The sequence below is a fragment of the Acartia tonsa genome, chromosome 13 (assembly GCF_053477335.1).
Source record: "Acartia tonsa isolate MP-2025a chromosome 13, ASM5347733v1, whole genome shotgun sequence".
Lineage (NCBI taxonomy): Eukaryota > Metazoa > Arthropoda > Copepoda > Calanoida > Acartiidae > Acartia > Acartia tonsa.
Window position 1 is genome coordinate 33,359,003 of NC_137272.1, and position 17,885 is coordinate 33,376,887.

Consider the following 17,885-nt stretch of genomic DNA (forward strand, 5'->3'; position numbering starts at 1 on the left):
CAAGAACAACAATGTTCGTAGCTAGTTAATTAAAATATCTACATAGAAACTTAACAAGAACAACTATGTCCATAGGAAACATAGTCGTAGCTAATTAATTAAAATATCTACATAGAAACTTAACAAGAACATCTTTGTCCATAGCAAACATAGTCGTTGCTAGTTAATTGAACTATCTATATAGAAACTTAACAAGAACAACTATGTTCGTAGCTAGTTAATTAAAATATCTACATAGAAACTTAACAAGAACAACTAAGTTCGTAGCTAGTTTATTAAGATATCTACTTAGAAACTTAACAAGAACAACAATGTTCGTAGCTAGTTATTTAAAATATCTACATAGAAACTTAACAAAAACAACTATGTTCGTAGCTAGTTAATTAAAATATCTACATAGAAACTTAACAAGAACAACTAAGTTCGTAGCTAGTTAATTAAGATATCTACTTAGAAACTTAACAAGAACAACTATGTTCGTAGCTAGTTAATTAAAATATATACATAGAAACTTAACAAGAACAACTAAGTTCGTAGCTAGTGAATTAAAATATCTACATAGAAACTTAACAAGAACAACTATGTTTGGAGCTAGTTAATTAAAATGTCTACTTAGAAACTTAACAAGATTAACTATGACCAGAGGAAACCTAAGCGTAGCCTTTAACCAAAATTTAAATACATAAAAAGTCCGATTATCTATTTATCATTCGTCGATTATATTATTTTTTATTCTAGAGTGGTTCCAGGCTATTTTCATGTGGATTCTAGAGTCTGGAAGAGAAACACAGGTTTTATGATATAATGGTAGAGTTGAATATAAAATATAAGATACATAAAGACTATCATTTATACTTATATAGAGCTTCGCTACTAAATCAAAAGCACATCCCTCGGACGAACATACATTCTTAACGTGTAATATAGAGTATCTTAATGTAACGTTATTACATTTCTACGGTCCATCAGACTCCATTTAAAGAGAATATGTACTGCAGGACTTACTATTTTTTGATTTAAATGCTTACAATCTTAGCATAAGAAATAACCCGTGGAAAAGATACACCACCCCCAAAAATCTTTTTTTTTACTTTTGATATATACTAGCGGCTACGCCCCTAGAGGCCTCTAGTGGCACTTTAAGTGTTTTTTTTTTGTTCAATTCTCTACGATACCTCTTCATGTTGCGTAGAAGTCTTTAGGCAAAAATTCGTTTAAATATTTTTTTTTGTGATTTCTCTTGGAAGGGTGGTGGTACTCTCCCCTTAAACAGTTATAAACCTTCCTGGGACCTATCAGGAGCTACCCTGTTAAGGAGAGCTCGATATGTTCAGCGGTTAGCGAGATCCTTGGGTACAAACAAACAAATAGACAAACATCATTTAACTTTGTATTATAGATTATTTGAAGACACTAAAACACATGTCATAAAAACGTACTGACGTACATACCCTGCAGTTGAATTAAAAGCTTCGCGACTTACATAAAGTTAACATATGTACTCTAACTAATATATTTGAAACAATACATTTAACTATGATTTGTTTCATACCCTTGGCCTTCAAGGGTATTCAAGAAGTTACAATTATTATTAAAACAAGGATTACAGCGTCTATAAGTAGCCAGGGATCTAAAGGCACAGGACAATGGCCGAAAAATTGATATACGTCCCCAATGATGATACAAAAAATTACCCCTTCTATGTAGAATAAAATTAGTGGTTGAAACGTTTGAACACTCAACTTAAAAACATAAAACTCAAATTGAATGTTTTCATTTTATGAATTTTAGTTATGGAATTATTAATAATGGCCAATAAAAAAGGCAGAAACAGTTACAGACGTACGGCCAAATCTAATTCCAGAGTAGCTACGCTACTAATTATTATTACAAATACCACAAAAAAAAGGTTTTGTGATATACTTTTTGTTGGAAATATTCATTAGAATAGGTTTCAAGTTTACATTAATAAATTTAAAATTTTAATTTTTATCTTCATATGTTTTACTTTAATTTGGACATGATAGAAGCTAATTTAGATCTTTTAAAAAACAAACAATTTAACAATTTTGGTGTTTAACAATAAAAGTTGTCATAAAATTAAATTTAAGTTTACATTTTATTACAAACTATAACATTTACAAATTATATTAAATGACAAGTACCGTAATAATTAACCCGCTACCGTGGCTCAACAGTAACACGTAGTGCATCCGGCCGTCGTCGGGAGGTGATTGGTTCGAATCTCGGCCCGACAACGCGTCATAGCTAAAGACGTTAAGAATGGTTCCTACTGCTGCTATTTTAGCGACGTAAACGGTTATGGAGAATGCCTTGGCCCAAAACAGGCGCACCTCATTACCATGATTGGTTGTCTGTTGGATGTTACTGAACCCCCAAAAGCGAAGCGCAAAAAAGAGTAAAAGTTCTTTAATATTGAACAGACTCTAAAATCTAAGATGGATTCTTAAAAAAAATTTGCCCCAATAATCGCTTAGTGGGGCAAAATTGTTTTCGTGAAAAATCCACCAAAATCACATAAAAAAATCTACAAAAATTAAATAAAATCTTATGGTAATAACCCTTCTATGATTTTGTTTAATTTTTGTAGATTTTTAATGTGATTTTGGTGGATTTTTTTAAAGAATCCACCTCTGAACAAAACCTCGATGTTTTGATGTTTAAAATAGACGTAGAAATTTTATTGGTTTGATATTTAGTTGTAATAAAGTTGTTACAGGAATCATCATGCAAGTCTTAAAATCGATAGAACGATGCTAACTTGAATGAATTAAAAGGACTCTCCACAGAAAAATCAACTTTGGATTTTTGAAAATCTAACCTGAAACTATTATTCTCTGTTCAATTTTAGGCATTTTTTGTTTTTGTGGCATCGCGATCGAAGCCCTTTGAAAATTTTGTCCGCCGCCTATTTGTACTGCCGCTATAACAATATATACTACACTTTCCTCCACTCAATATATGTTCGCCGCTAAAGAACATTTGCTCCATTGCAACCGGCCGCTCTACGATTTATCCTCTTCCTTGACTGGACAATCCTACCACCTCCATTTTGAGTTCGCCTCCGCCAAATATAACCATCTTTTGCCGCAGTTGCCGCATTCATCGCCCTTCTCCGCCGCTACTCCGCTATACATTGCGTACGTAGCTATACACAACACCCCCAGCCTCCATTTAATTTCAGAACAAGGGAGAGGGGAGCATGTATTAAAAAGCGACGTACAGCGGAGTAGCGGCGGAGAAGGGCGATGAATGCGGCAACGGCGGCAAAAATAGAAGCTAAAAATCACTAAAGCAGCACAAATTAAATGGCGGGAGGATTCACTTAAAGGAGGTAAAAAATTTCAAAGGGCTTCGATCGCGATGCCACAAAAACAAAAAATGCCTAAAATTGAACAGAGAATAATAATTTCAGGTTAGATTTTCAAAAATCCAAAGTTGATTTTTCTGTGGAGAGTCCTTTTAAAGATCTATGCTGCCTAAAATGGACAGACGGACGTACAGAAACACTATAAATATAGAAAATCTTTGCTTATAAAGAGATAAAGAAGACATAATTAAAGAGTTTAAAAATTATCGTCAAAATGCATTCTATTTTGGCTAACTTTTTATGTTAATAACATAATAATAATAATATTTTAAAACAAGTTTTAGACTAAAATTAAATAATAATCATTGATTCAATAAAAGTTTTTTTTAAAGTCCTCATTTTATTATCATTCTGTCAGTTCATTTCTTTCTCTGTTTTTTAGTCTGTCTGTCTGTCTGTTTGTCTGTATGTTTATTGTTTGTCTATCTGTCTGTCTATTGCTTTTTTTTGTCTGTTTGTTTGTCTGTATGTTTGTCTATCTGTCGGTTTGTTTTTATGTATGTTTGTCTGTCTGTTTATTTATCTGTTTGTCTGTTTTTTAGTCTGTCTTTTTGTTTGTTTGTCTGTTTTTTTATCTGTTTTTCTGTTTTTTAGTCTGTCTTCTTGTTTGTCCGTCTGTTTGTCTGTCTGTTTGTCCGCCTACTTGTCTGTCTGTCTGTCTGTTTGTATGTCTGTCTGTTTGTATGTCTGTCTGTCTGTCTGTTTGTTTGTCTGTCAACCTGTCTGTCTGTCTGTTTGTTTGTCTGTCTCTTTGTTTATCTGTTAATCTGTCTGTTTGTTTGTTTGTCTGTCTGTTGGTCTATCCGTTTGTCTGTCTGTTTGTCTTTTCTCACGTCCGAGATCATTGCTTTTCAGTGAAGATTCGTAAATGTCCTTGAAGCTTTTTCTTTGCCTGTAGCAAGGTTAATTATGGAGTAGAGGTTCTATTATAAACAAATGTTATTTAATTAAACAAAAATTACTTTAACTATCGTACTTTAATAAAGTTATGTTAGCAAAGAAAAATCAAAAATAACATTATCAATGAAATAAAGGCTAGATAGATAGATAACTTAATAGGTGGATGGATAGATAGATAGATAAATAGATAGATATATAGACAGATAGATAGATAGAAAGATATATAGATAGAAAGATAGATAGATAGATAGATTGATAGATATAGTCCACATAGAATGAACAAAAGTTTATTTGTAAAACATAGATAGATAGATATAAATAGATAGATAGATAGATATATAGATAAATAGATAGATACATAGATAAGTACATAGATAGATAGATAGATAGATATAAAGATAGATAGATAGATAGATAGATAGATAGATAGATAGATAGATAGATAGATAGATAGATAGATAGATAGATAGATATAAAGATAGATAGATAGATAGATAGATAGATAGATAGATAGATAGATATATAGATATATAGATAGATAGATAGATAGATAGATAGATAGATAGATAGATAGATAGATAGATAGATAGATAGATAGATAGATAGATAGATAGATAGATATATAGATAGATACATACATAGATAGATAGATAGATACATAGATAAGTACATAGATAGATAGATAGATAATTGTGTAATTAATATTTCACGTATGAAACAAGAAAAAAAGTTTTGCATGATTCAATAAAATTTAGACCTTGGATTTCTTAAATTTTATCAATTTTCACACACAAACTCTCACACACATACATACACACACACACTATATCAAAATCACACAAACACACACACACACACACATAAAAACACACATTTACTTGTATTTGAAACAATTGGCCTAGGCCAAAACTCAAGCCGAAACTTAACCAACAAACATAACCTTGGCTAGCTATGCGGTTGAGTAACTGTTATATAAGATCTCACTAACCGATTGGTAAAGCTTCAAACTAGCATTTTTTCATCCATTTGATTTTAAGTAACCCTCAAAAATTTTTTTTTGTAAGCTATCACTAAACGCTAAAGACGCAACCGTAATTCATAATATAAAACTAGTTCAGCTTGTCAATTACATTATTTTCAAACTTTTTTTGATATACAATTAATTATGTTATGTTATAACTAAATGTGAATTTCTTTCAGTAATTTGATTCAATATGAAGTACACATTTTTAAAGGCAAAACTTTTCAATATTTAAGCTTTGTCCGTTAATTTGGGCCTTTAAGAATTTATTTATTATTCTAAAACTTTGCATAATGACTATTATTTTAAAGCTTTTTAAATCTATTCCATATATGTTGAAATGTTTTTATTCGATACATTTAAAATAAATAATTCCACTAACGACAAGGTACAGTGAAAAAAAGTATTTTAAATCAAGTCTTAATCATTTCCATATTAAGTATCCTGTAGTTAAGTAAAATTTAAAGAAAATTTTGTTTAAACTTCAACATAATGTCTAAAAATCAAATGCGTTCTTACTCTATATTTGTTGATATTCGTTTGTTTGACCGTCTCATTTATTGAGCTTTGCTGTTATGGATGTTGTCATCCTTGTATAGATCTAAATTTTGATTCATTCAGCTAAAAAAGAGTATATTGAATTAATAGCGACAACCTATCATTTAATAATTTACATTGAAAATTTTAAGTTTTTTCCATTATAATTAAGGCTTTTTAGCTTAATGATATACTTTTGCCTCGCCCCTAGTCCTTACGTATGTTATGTCGCCCTGAAAAGAAAAAAAACAGGATAGACAAACGGACAGACAACAGATCATTAGAATGTATATACAGACAACTACCTCCCTTCCTTGTTCAAAGACCTCTTTCGTCTGCTTCTAAATTATTTTCTGCTACTTGGCTGTGTAAATATTGGTTGATTTGCAATGACCCAATAGAAAGGTTGCACAAGGCGGTTGCGATGGGGAGATACAGTTATTTAACCCTTTCTCCCTCTAGTGTTTTACTCTAATGGACAGACATTCTTCTACTTTGTATTATACACTATTTTAATTTTATTCGTGTTATCATGTTATGTAATGTTGGGTTAGGTAGAACTATAACAAGGTTACCTCCCCACAAGGTTATATGATAACAAAGCTGGCAAATTATCTATCCATCTATCTGTCTGTCTGTGTATATCCTATGGAGTATTGTATTTAGCAATATTTGTTAATAATTTAATTCGTGTAAAACAATATGTTTTACTATGCATACTCCAAATATATTCTTCCAAACTAGCAAAAAGTAACTGAAAATAAGACTTTTTTGATGATTTGTTGAAACGACAAAAAATATAAATACAGCCTTTATAAATGTTTTGTTTGTAATTTATATTTTTTTAATAATTCAATTTTTTCATCCTATTTTATAATACTAATCTAGGCGCTCTGCATTCAGGGGTTCAAAAGGAAGCACAAAAACAGCCTAAAACTTGCCCAAAAACTTGAAATCTTACACTAGATTAGAAACCCTTACTTCTTAGGAAAAACCGCTGTTTAACTATAAGTATATTTTTCTTTTTTTGTGTGTGAATAATATATAGATGTCGGAATATATAGCTTTGAATATGTTATGTGAGTGAATATTACAATAAGGTATAATATAGGTAGCGCAAGAACTCTAAAATTAAATTGCTGATAGCCAGTACGTCCATTTTAGTTGTTTTTTTTAGCTGTTTTGAAGTATCATAAATCTTCCTATTAATTTGAAAGAATAACCAATAATTCACAATATTATAAGTACTGCAACTCTATATTTGTTAATGTTCGTTTGTCCTATCATCTGATTTGTTTAGCTTCGCTTTTAAGGATGTATTCCCATCCTTGTTAATATTTGAATTGCTCTCTTTTGTCTCAAATTTATTTGTATCCAGGGATGGAGGGAGGGAGGGGAAATTGCACTGTTAATTAGTAACCAAAGTTTTTTTTATAACATCTTTATCTTAGATGTTGGCTAAAAATCTTTGGGAACTTTTATTTAATTTTTTTTTGAGTTGCTCCGAAATTGCTTTGTCCAAACTTTTTAACCAATAATTGTAATCTACAGGAGAGGAAATTTTTTTTATCATCATTGAGTATATACATCAATTTATCATCCATTGTCTTATCCTCTAAGATCCCTGGTATCTTACATATCTTGTAAGTACCGTAATAATCCAAATTTAAGTTTTAGATCCTTATTATCTATAATTAGTATAGGGACTACTCCATTATCAGTTGGTCTGTCTGTCTGTCCGCCCTACAAGAAAGGGTTTAACTTGTCTGCTATAAATGATAGACGTCAAAAATTTTATGCGATCAAAATGCAATTTGCTAAGCTGTTAATAAAGATTTTTAGGAAAAAAAACATTTTTATTTTCTCCTGTGATATTAAATATATTTAAACGGCTTAAACTTAAGTTTTAATAAATATTTATTTGTAAGATTATTCCATTAGTCAAAAGATTTACTTCTTCTTAGGGATATTGTCATCCTTGTTTTCTTTTATTATATAATTGTGGATTTAAAATAAATTCAGTTTTGGGGCAATTAGAAATAATAAAATGTGACCGTTACTTTAAGTTATTTGGGAAAAAATATAACATTTTTATGACTTACATTAAGGTATCCTAATTGTCTATTTCACTATATGTGTAACTAGCAGCTGTGCCCCTAGCATCTAGGGGCTCTATATTCGAAGGGATATGGAAGGGTAGAAAAATAGCCATACTTATTTATCAAAATAAAAAAACCTGAAACCATCTCAGAACATATGGGAAGCTTCTCTGTAAAGGAGAACCATATCGGTAAGCATGATCCAGACAAAAAAAGCTTACTACTTTATATAATAGGATGTGTATCTATCTATCTACCCATTCATTCTGTTACGTGTGGCTACGCCCCTAGAGATCTTTAGAGCCACTAGCGTGAAGGGGGGGGGGGGGTGGTTGGAAGTAGCTTCCCAAAAAATAGTTATAAACATTTCTTAGATCTATAAAAATCTTCATTTTAAAGGACACCCATATCGGATTAGCTGTTAGCGAGATCTTTTGATACAGACAGTCACAAATCCTTTTACTTTTATAGTATGATATTGATTATTGATATTTTTAAAGACGTTAAAACAAAATATAATGCTTTTTTTCTGATATAATATTTTAAACAAAGTCTTTCTAAACAGATGAATATGTATCAAATCAAAAAAATATTTCATCTTATAAAGGGGTATAACTGCCTTGCTATGAAAGCATTTTTGTATCTATCTGATTTTTTTACCCTCTCACTATCTATCCATCAATCAATCAATTCTTCTTTAGATATTGCCTGTCTCTCCTTATCTATATAACTATATGATTTTTTTTTCAATCTATCTTTCTCTTATCTATCTGTATACATATTCATCTATCTATCCATAAATCCATCCATTCATCTATCTATCTATCAATTTATCTATATATATTTTTATCAATCAATCCATTCATTCATCTATCCATACATCAATCTATCTACCCATCATCTATCCATTCATCTATCTATCTAACCATCTTTCTACCCATCATCCATCCATTCATCTATCCATCTATCTATCTATCTAACTATATAATTTATGAATCCATCTTTCTATATATCAGTAAATTTATCTATTTATCTAAAATCTATTCATCCATCTATATATATTTAATATTTATTTATCTTACCATTCATCTATCCATACATCTAACTAAAATCTATCCATACATCTAAAATCTATCAATCTATCTAAAATCTATCGATCTATCTATCTACGTATCCATCAATCCATTCATCCATCCATCCATCTATCTATCTGTCTATCCATCATATTATCCTATCTATCTATCTATCTATCCATCATCCATCCATCCATCTATCTATCTGTCTATCCATCATATTATCCTATCTATCTATCTATCTAAAAGCGTCATACTGTCTTAAGCGTACAATACTTGACGGAATTGTAACTTAACCACCACATCCTTATACATATTCACACATACACACACACACACACACACACACACACACACACATATATATATCAAGTTGTTGTAATTGTTTCAGTTCTACTTTAGTCAATATTCACCCCCTGCCCCCTGCCCTCCATAAAACATTCCCTTTCTTCGACGTGAAGCCTCCCCTTTTCAGCCCATATTCTCTCGGAGATGCTCCTTACGGAAAAGTTGGTTCCTTGAATGGGAATATTCATGGTTTTATCACAGTATATAGTGATGGTTCCCTAGGCTTGAAGTTAATTGTAACAACAGATAATTATTGTATTATTAGACCGCGGGCCACAAATATATGTATCTGGATTACGCTTCACCAAATTCCGCAAAAACAACTCTTCTTTGGAGCGTTGGAATCTCTTAGCAATCAGTTGAATTCAGGTTCTTGTACTATCAACATCTTCTAATCATGCCCTCCTCCTCCTCCTAGCTCCTCAAGTGGGAGTGGGTGGGCACAGCATATGTATATGCATATAGTATAAAAATCGCCAAGTCATGGCATAGTGCCCGCAGCGATATTAAGGAGCGCTTCAAGTGAGAGAAGGCGGTGTTCACAATGTGATTGTCCTAGATAACTTAGCATAGTTTGCGGGGCGGGGAGGGGGCACAGGGGTGGCGTACTTTAGCCTCATTTCCCGACTTGGCGTCTTATAAGACGCTTGTCACTTTTGCTTTCATTCATGGTCCAACTTCCTTCACTCTCACTTATATAGCTACTATGCTAAGTTTTTTTTCTTCTCAAAAGTGATAAAAGTTAAAACAGCGTTCATTCAATGGTGAACAACAAAATATTCTTCAACTTAAATTTTTTTTTGCACATTTTGTGATAAGCAATATTAACTTATCATTTAATACCTATATTTGCGACAACTTTTACGATTCTTTCAGTTTTTAACATTTACAAAACGGCTTGTATCTAACATTATCATAATCTAATTTATATGATTATTTTCAGACAAAATGAACAAATCCATAGCCGCACTTTGCTTTGTCCTGTTGGCCGGTTCCGCCATGGCCCTAGAGACCAAGGACGTGTCTGAGCAGGGAGAGGGCAGACTGTACTTCACTGGTCCCGGCTACACCATCAACCTGATCCCCCAGGCCATCCTCCTCGGTATCCTTGCCTTCCTCGCTGTTTACTTCCTTGGCATCGGAGAGCCTGGTAATTTTTTTCAAAACTTTCCAAAAATTTTTCAATTGTCCCCCCCCCCAAATCTTTTTTTTACAATTTTTGCTAACAAAAATAATTTTTTTTTGTAGCCGCTGTTGAGAGTGGATATGGTGCCCCCGCCACTGGATATGGTGCCCCCGCCGCTGAGTATGGAGCTCCCTCCTCCTACAATGCCGCCAACAGGTAAAAAATCAGCAAAGATATTTTTTGAAAATTCAAATATTTTTTATAATTTTCAGTTTTTTTTTTTGGAAAAATCTCTTTTTTTGTTGAAAAATAACCCAATTATTTGCAGGTACTACGAGACCTACGAGAACGCCCAGGCTCAGTATGACGAGACTAGAAAGTAAATGGCTGACGAACAAGTTGCTGGCTGCAACCACTGGACCGAACGAACATGGAAATCAAACTCACTACTGCCTCTAGTCACCACGAATCAAATCTAATTTTTTTTAACATGCCATACTTGTTCAAAATTGTTAATTGTTCATTGTTAAATCATAATTGTTAATTTTTTATATTTTTTTTCATTTTGCCAAAAAAAATGATTAGACATGGTGTTAAACTTCACCAACAATGATCAAAAAATTGAGAAATGAAAGACTTTTGAAATCAAATTTTTGCAAGATTTTTAAAAACTACTGTTTTGACTTTAAAAACCATCAGACTTTTGACTTTATGTTTAAGTAAGTTTTTTCTTCAAAAAAAACTGAAAAAAGCATTATTTGACTAAAATAGCCTCAAAGTACCATGGATTTAAAGCATTTTAAACAACGGACCTCATAATCATATAATATTTAGCCTTATTATAAGTTGGAAAATACTTATGATCTAAGACTTTTATTACCATAATTTCATTATTAATTTAAGACAGACTGTGAAAAGTCCACCATAAGTTGGTAATGAAACAACTGACGTGAAAATTGACCTAGATACACAACAAAATTGACTTTTTAAATCAAAAAAAGCTTAGATTTAAGGGAACCAACTTTGCCTGCCGACTTCAAAATTGTGGCCAATATTTTGTCTTTTTGATAAATATTTAGAAATGTTCTTTAATATTTTCATTTAGGTGAAATAGGTCACTTTTTTAGTCGTCAGCTGAAGTTGGATAATTAGTTAGAATTATTGTTCTTGTTATTTAATTGTTATGTTGTTAAAATATCACATCAGTTCTGGAAAAAATTTAAATTAAAAAAAAAACTAATAAAATTTTAAAAATATTAAATTGTGTTATTTTATAAGATTATAAAAATAAATAAAGCTATAAAAAACTTATGAAGAAAAAAGAAAAAAATGTAACAGACTTAAACAATAAGGATATGGTTTAAGTTTATTAATGGTTAGGCAACTTTATTAACGCGTTGTAAAATAAATAATCAAAAATACAAACAAAATTTAAGTAAAAAAATAACTTATTCATTAAGATATTCTTTAAACTAAAGAGTTTGATGGTTCGGCAGCCGCTGCAGTCATTTTTCAGCAAGTCACAGCCGTTTCCCATCTTCTATAGGACAATCTGCAGTTAAATAAGGCCAGCCACAGCCGTTTAACAATCCACTATCGCAGTTTGACCGCACAATCCTATTATTTAAAGTATTCAGCTTTTTTGTCTGTAGCAAAGGATCTAACAAACTGCTTAACCGATATAGTTCCAGTTTCCAGTAAAGCTTCTTATAGGTCCAAAGATCGTTTTAGGCCATTTTATTCTTATGAAAGGTCTAGGAAAGGTTTACGGCTATTTATTCATAAAATCGCTAACCATAGCGGCTGGCAACGAAAAATAAATCTTAATATGCTTCTTCCGCTAAGATTCTCTTTAAAAAATATATCTAATCTGCAGCCAAAAAAAAAATTACATCCGCCTAGCCATGCAGTTTTATGTAGCTCGACAAAGTGTCTAAAGTATCAGCCATGTGTCGTCATAAAAATGAGGGAGATAAGAGAATAAGTGGGAAAGAAAACCCCTAAGAAGAGATGGATAATCCCTCATTTTTATGACGTTACATGAATGATTTTGAGTCAGTTTGTCCAGCTACATAGTTTTATTGCGGATGTTTGGTGATTTTTAAAATGAATTTTTATTCTACACTTTTGACATCACTTTTTTTTAGATGTATGGTTAGTAGACTGGCCCAAAAAAAACATGAATTTTTAAATCTTTACCATATCAATTTGCGGTTACCTTGAAGTTGTTACCGGCTCAAATGTAGACCTTTTAGTGAAAACTAGACCTCTCTACAATGAAAATTGATCTCGAAATTTCAATCATAAGCTATGAAGTCGCCTCCCCAAATTTAATTTTAGTTTTAAATTAAAATATAAAAATTTTGAAGGGGTAATTTTTTTCTTGGAGGCTATTTATTTGGGTTTGTGGTTGTACCCTCGCCCGAAATAGTTATAAACCTTCGCAGGATCTATGAGAAGCTACGCTGTAAAAAAGAAACATAGAGGTTCAGTGGTTGCAGAAATCCTTCGGTACAGACAGACACGCATACACAGATCAGGTTACTTTTACATAAAAAAAAACATAAATAATTATTCCTGAAAAGCTAAAGTCCATTTGTTATTTAGTTAATTTTTATCAGACAACAAAAATTTTTACTCATGGAAATAAATGTGTACGTTTTGTTAAAAAACAAGGATGACAACATCCATTAAAGCAAAACTCTAAAATGGAAAGGCAAACGAAATTAACACCTGTAGAGTGTCAGAACTCAATAATCAGAATATAAATGTATAACAGTCGAAGCAAAATTATAAGTAAATTTGTTGAAAAACTGCTTAAATACATGATATTGTTTAAGGACATACTTACATGTTTAATACTTGATTATAAAGATGCTTCGCTTATAAAATTGTACTTTTTTGTCCTAGGATTTAGTATTTAAAAATAATGTTACTTTGTCCTACCATTTCATAGCTTCGCTTTTAAGGATTTGGCATCCTTGTTTAATAGTAAGAAATTGAACAAAGAATTATTCTAGGTTAATAGTTTTTGATAAAAACAAAGCTTGATTAATAAATATCCTACATTCTGTAACTTATCTTGCCTATAATTTTGTTTATATTTATACAATTATAATCTAATTTTTTAGTTTGATATGAAGTCCGAACGAAAACTAAAGGTATCTTACCGAAATCACTTTAAAAAAGGATACATTATGAACAGATCTATAGTATAGATTTATATACAGACAACTACCTCCCATTCTTTTTCCAAGACCTCTTTCTTCTGCTTCTAAATTATTTTCTGCTACTTGGCTGGGTAATATAAGCGACACCATTGGTTGATTTTCAATGACCTAATAGAAGGGTTGTACAAGGTGGTAGCGATTGGGAGATACAGTTAGTTAACCCTTTCTCCCTCTAGTGTTTTACTCTATTAAATTATGTGAAAATATCTTCTAGACCTAATTATACAGATGCATCGCTGTTATGCAAAAACGTACAAAGAGTCAATTTAAAAAAAAGCAATTTTTATATAAAAGCTAATATACTATCTAACTTTGATAATACTATTATTTTATACCTTTACTAGCGGCTACTAAGCCCCTAAAGGCCTCTAGGGGACACATAAAATTGTTTTGTCAATCTATGTTAAAATCCGCTATTTACCAAAAATATTTTTTTCTCCGCTAGTACTTAATATTTTTTTTATACTTTTTGCGATTTCTATTGGTAGGGTGGTGATACCTTCCCCCAAAATAGCCTACCCAGGATCCATGAGAAGCTACCCTGTAAAGGAAAACCATATCAGTTCAGCGGTTAGCGAGATCCTTTGGTACAAACAGACACACAGACAAGCAAACAAACATCATGTTACTTTATTATAAGGATTGGCTAAGCTTAGATACAAAAACCAGTATATAAATAACTTATTTCGTCAGTCATGCTTCAAAAGATGTAAAACTTTTATTATTTCATGAATTTATCATTTATCGCATATTCTCTCTCTTTTTTTCTTTCTTTTGTGTGAACTGAACATCTGTTTTATAAATCACTTAGTCCGTTTGTACCTTCATGTGTTTATTGTGCTTTTACTTTTATTAAAATTTGATTGGTTGGTTTATTAAGTTGAGTGTTCAAACGTTTTAACCACTAATTCTAATCTACAGAGGGGGTAATTTTAAGAATCATCATTGGGAATATACATAATTTTTCGGCCATTGTCTTATCCCTTTAGATGCCTGCATAATTGCCCTAGGTAAGTATGTACTTGAATAAATTTGATGGAGTGTCTCTTCCAATTCAAACTCTTATTAATCTATGTAAAAATTTTAATTTAAACTTTATTGTAAAACACAGAGATAAAGACATAGGTAGATTGGTTTTGGTTTTACCATATTTTTAAGCATGACTGACGGACGGATTATTATGGAATGGACAATTGGATTGGGGGGGGGGGGGGGGGCTAATATTTTCTATTAGTGATTTCTCATGGGTGTGTGGTGTTACCCTCCCCCAAAATAGGTATAAACCTTCCCAAACCTATGATAAGCTACCCTGTAAAGGAGAACCTGATCGCTTCAGCGGTTTGCGAGATCCTTCGGTACAAACATACAGAGAGAAAAACAGACACCCTGTTACTTTATTAATAACCAAGACTTAATTTTAAAAAAATTCAGTATTTCTGGTGCTGCCATTTTATGTGAAGTAGTTTCCCCAGAAAACAACTTTTTTTTTTTTGGGGGGGGGGGATTTTCATTTTTGGGGGGGTTGGGGGTGTCCCTCCCCCCAAGAAAATAGCTTAAGAATAGATTCCGATCGGTTAAGTGGTTACCGAGATCTTAAGGGACGGACATACAGACATATGGACAGACAGACGGACAGATGGACAGACATCAAGCTTCTTTGTATTATCCTATTATATAAAGTAGTAAGCGTTTTTTGTCTGTCCCGAAGGATCTCGCTAACTGCTGAACCTATATTGTTCTCCTTTACAGTTAAGCTCCTTATAGGTCCTGGGAAGGTTTTAAACTATTTTAGGGGAGGGTGTCTTCACCCCCTCCCCCCAAAAATATTTTTATGTACTCTTTTGAAACTCAAATTTAAAATGGGACGAGGTCGACTTTCCCCTCTCCTACCTTAGGTGCCCCTAGAGGCTTCTAGGGGGGCGTAGCCGCTAGTAGATAAAAATGTATTAATTTGCCAATCTTTGAAGTCCTGAATTAAAGTTTATTGTAAAACCATGCATATAAATTAGACTTTTCAACTTGAATGATTCTATTTAACTTCCTCAGTAATAATAAGCCAAGCACTTCTTTAACAACGGATATAATATACTAGGATATTATGACAGGGAATATTTAGGTAGCTACTATAGGTATTATTAATTTGTCAGTAGTATAGGGTGGGGTGGGATGAATAGGATGGATGGGGGGTATCGTAACATTTGCCAGATTAAATACCAATTTATAGGCGAAAACATAGCGCAATATCCAAGTAATTATTAATCGATTTCTTTAAGATAGCCACTCAGTGACAGGGACTTTGATTCATTCATTTTAAAGTTTGTGTGTTTGTTTTGCAGTTTTTGTCAAAGAGCCTTTCAAGCCTTATACATACCTTATTTTGGTAAATTTACAAAGTGTCTAAAAAAATAAGCCATGTGACGTCATAAAAATAAGAGATTATCCATCTCTTTTTTTAGGGGTTTTCATTCCCACTTCTCATCTTATCTCCCTCATTTTTATGACGTCACATGGCTTATTTTTGAGACACTTTGTAAGTTATTTATTTTGAAATGAATAATTGGGAGGATGGGTAGGTTTTATTTTCGTTGGTTAGGTTCAGGTTAGGTTATATTAGGTACAGTGTAGCCCTGCAGGATATGGATAGGGCCCCTGCGGGGTTGAGACATACTGAAAAAAAATACCTAATCCCCTCCTTAATTTCATTATATTTCACAAAAGGGTATTTTCTGTGCTCGAAAAATTTTAGCATAAAACTATAGATCATGAATCAATATTTAGGACATACAGGCAAAAATCCTTAAATCAAAGTGTTAATTACACTTTAAATTGTGCTTTTAGGCACTCAATCTTCATAAGCCATTTTATTTCAGTTATCTTTTTACAATTACCCACCTATCCCCCTAAAAATAAATTTAATCAATTGTAGGGTTTCATAATTCAATAGAGGGATGTTGATAATTTCCTACGCCCCTGAGCTGGATCTTTAAGTCATTTTAGTAGTGAGCCTGATCGGGGTGAGCCAACTTTCCACCAATGAGAGCACAGAATTTTATGAAATGCCGCGCTGTGATTGGCTGAAATTCGGCTCACCCCGATCTGGCTCACCACTAAAATGATTTAAAGATCCAGCTCTGGATTGTATTTAGCATGATTACAATTAATTAAAATGTTAGAAAATCTAACCATGCCTCTTTGGTAAGATGTACACAATAATATTTTATTTTAATGAAGCAGCCACTCGTTAATTAATTTTTATCCTACAGTCGGAAGTAAATAGATTTAGTAATTTATAACAAGAAATGTGTTTTTTAAAGTGTAATAGCAGTACAGATGGTATACATCGTGTAAAGGGAAAACCAACCCTTTCATTGCTCGACCTTTGTCTTGCCTAGAAGTCCCAACTGTGCAAAGTAAGAACTTGCGCCTGTTTTAGAATAATGCATAACTATTAACTGACATAACAGCAGTGGGAACAATTTAACGTCTTTCCTACCGTTTCAGAGATTCGCTTTTATGGATGTTGTCATCCTTGTTTTAATTATAATCAGTTATGCGTGTAGGTGTACTTATCATAAAATTCAAATAACAATATCTTTTCATTAGAACATTATTATATCAAGGAAAACAAAATAAAAATATTTTATTGTCATAAGAGCGCAGCTACTCTATATAACACTAGCGGCTACGTCCTTAGAGGCTTCTAGGGGCACTTGAGAAGCGAGGAGTTGGGAGGGTGTTGGTACCCTACCTCAAAATAGTTAAAAACCTTCCCAGGACCTATGAGAAGTTAACCTGTTAAGGAGAACCAGATTGGTTCAGTGCTTAGCCTGATCCTTCAGTACAAACAGACAAAAAAACATCCTTTTACTTTATTATAAGGATTATAGATTTTAAGGGATAATACTGAATGATATTTGTCTGTATGTCTGTCTGAAGCTTAAGATCTGAGTAACCATTGAACCGATTGGGCACATAGATATTGGTCCTTCAGTCGTTTTAAGTTATTTTGTTTGGGGAGGAGACACCTTCACAACCAAAATATGAAAAATTACCCCCATTTTTTTTTACTTCTCATATTTTTTTTTTTTTAAGGTTTCTAACTCAATTCTAGCCAATTTGGCATATAAAAAGACAGACCCATCAAACATTAAGACATGGCG

The 17,885-nt window shown here is 32.3% G+C and overlaps 1 protein-coding gene across 1 annotated transcript in view; it reads left to right on the top strand.

The window, feature by feature from the left end:
* Positions 1 to 11,756, top strand: part of LOC145334937 (uncharacterized) — a 46,490-nt gene extending 34,734 nt beyond the window's left edge. Inside the window, exons 2-4 of the mRNA XM_080180575.1 lie at positions 10,313 to 10,519; positions 10,618 to 10,711; positions 10,824 to 11,756. Coding sequence (XP_080036701.1) covers positions 10,318 to 10,519; positions 10,618 to 10,711; positions 10,824 to 10,878 — 351 coding nt within the window. The 5' untranslated portion in view covers positions 10,313 to 10,317 and the 3' untranslated portion in view covers positions 10,879 to 11,756. The remainder of the gene's footprint in view (positions 1 to 10,312; positions 10,520 to 10,617; positions 10,712 to 10,823) is intronic.
* Positions 11,757 to 17,885: the final 6,129 nt, after the last annotated feature.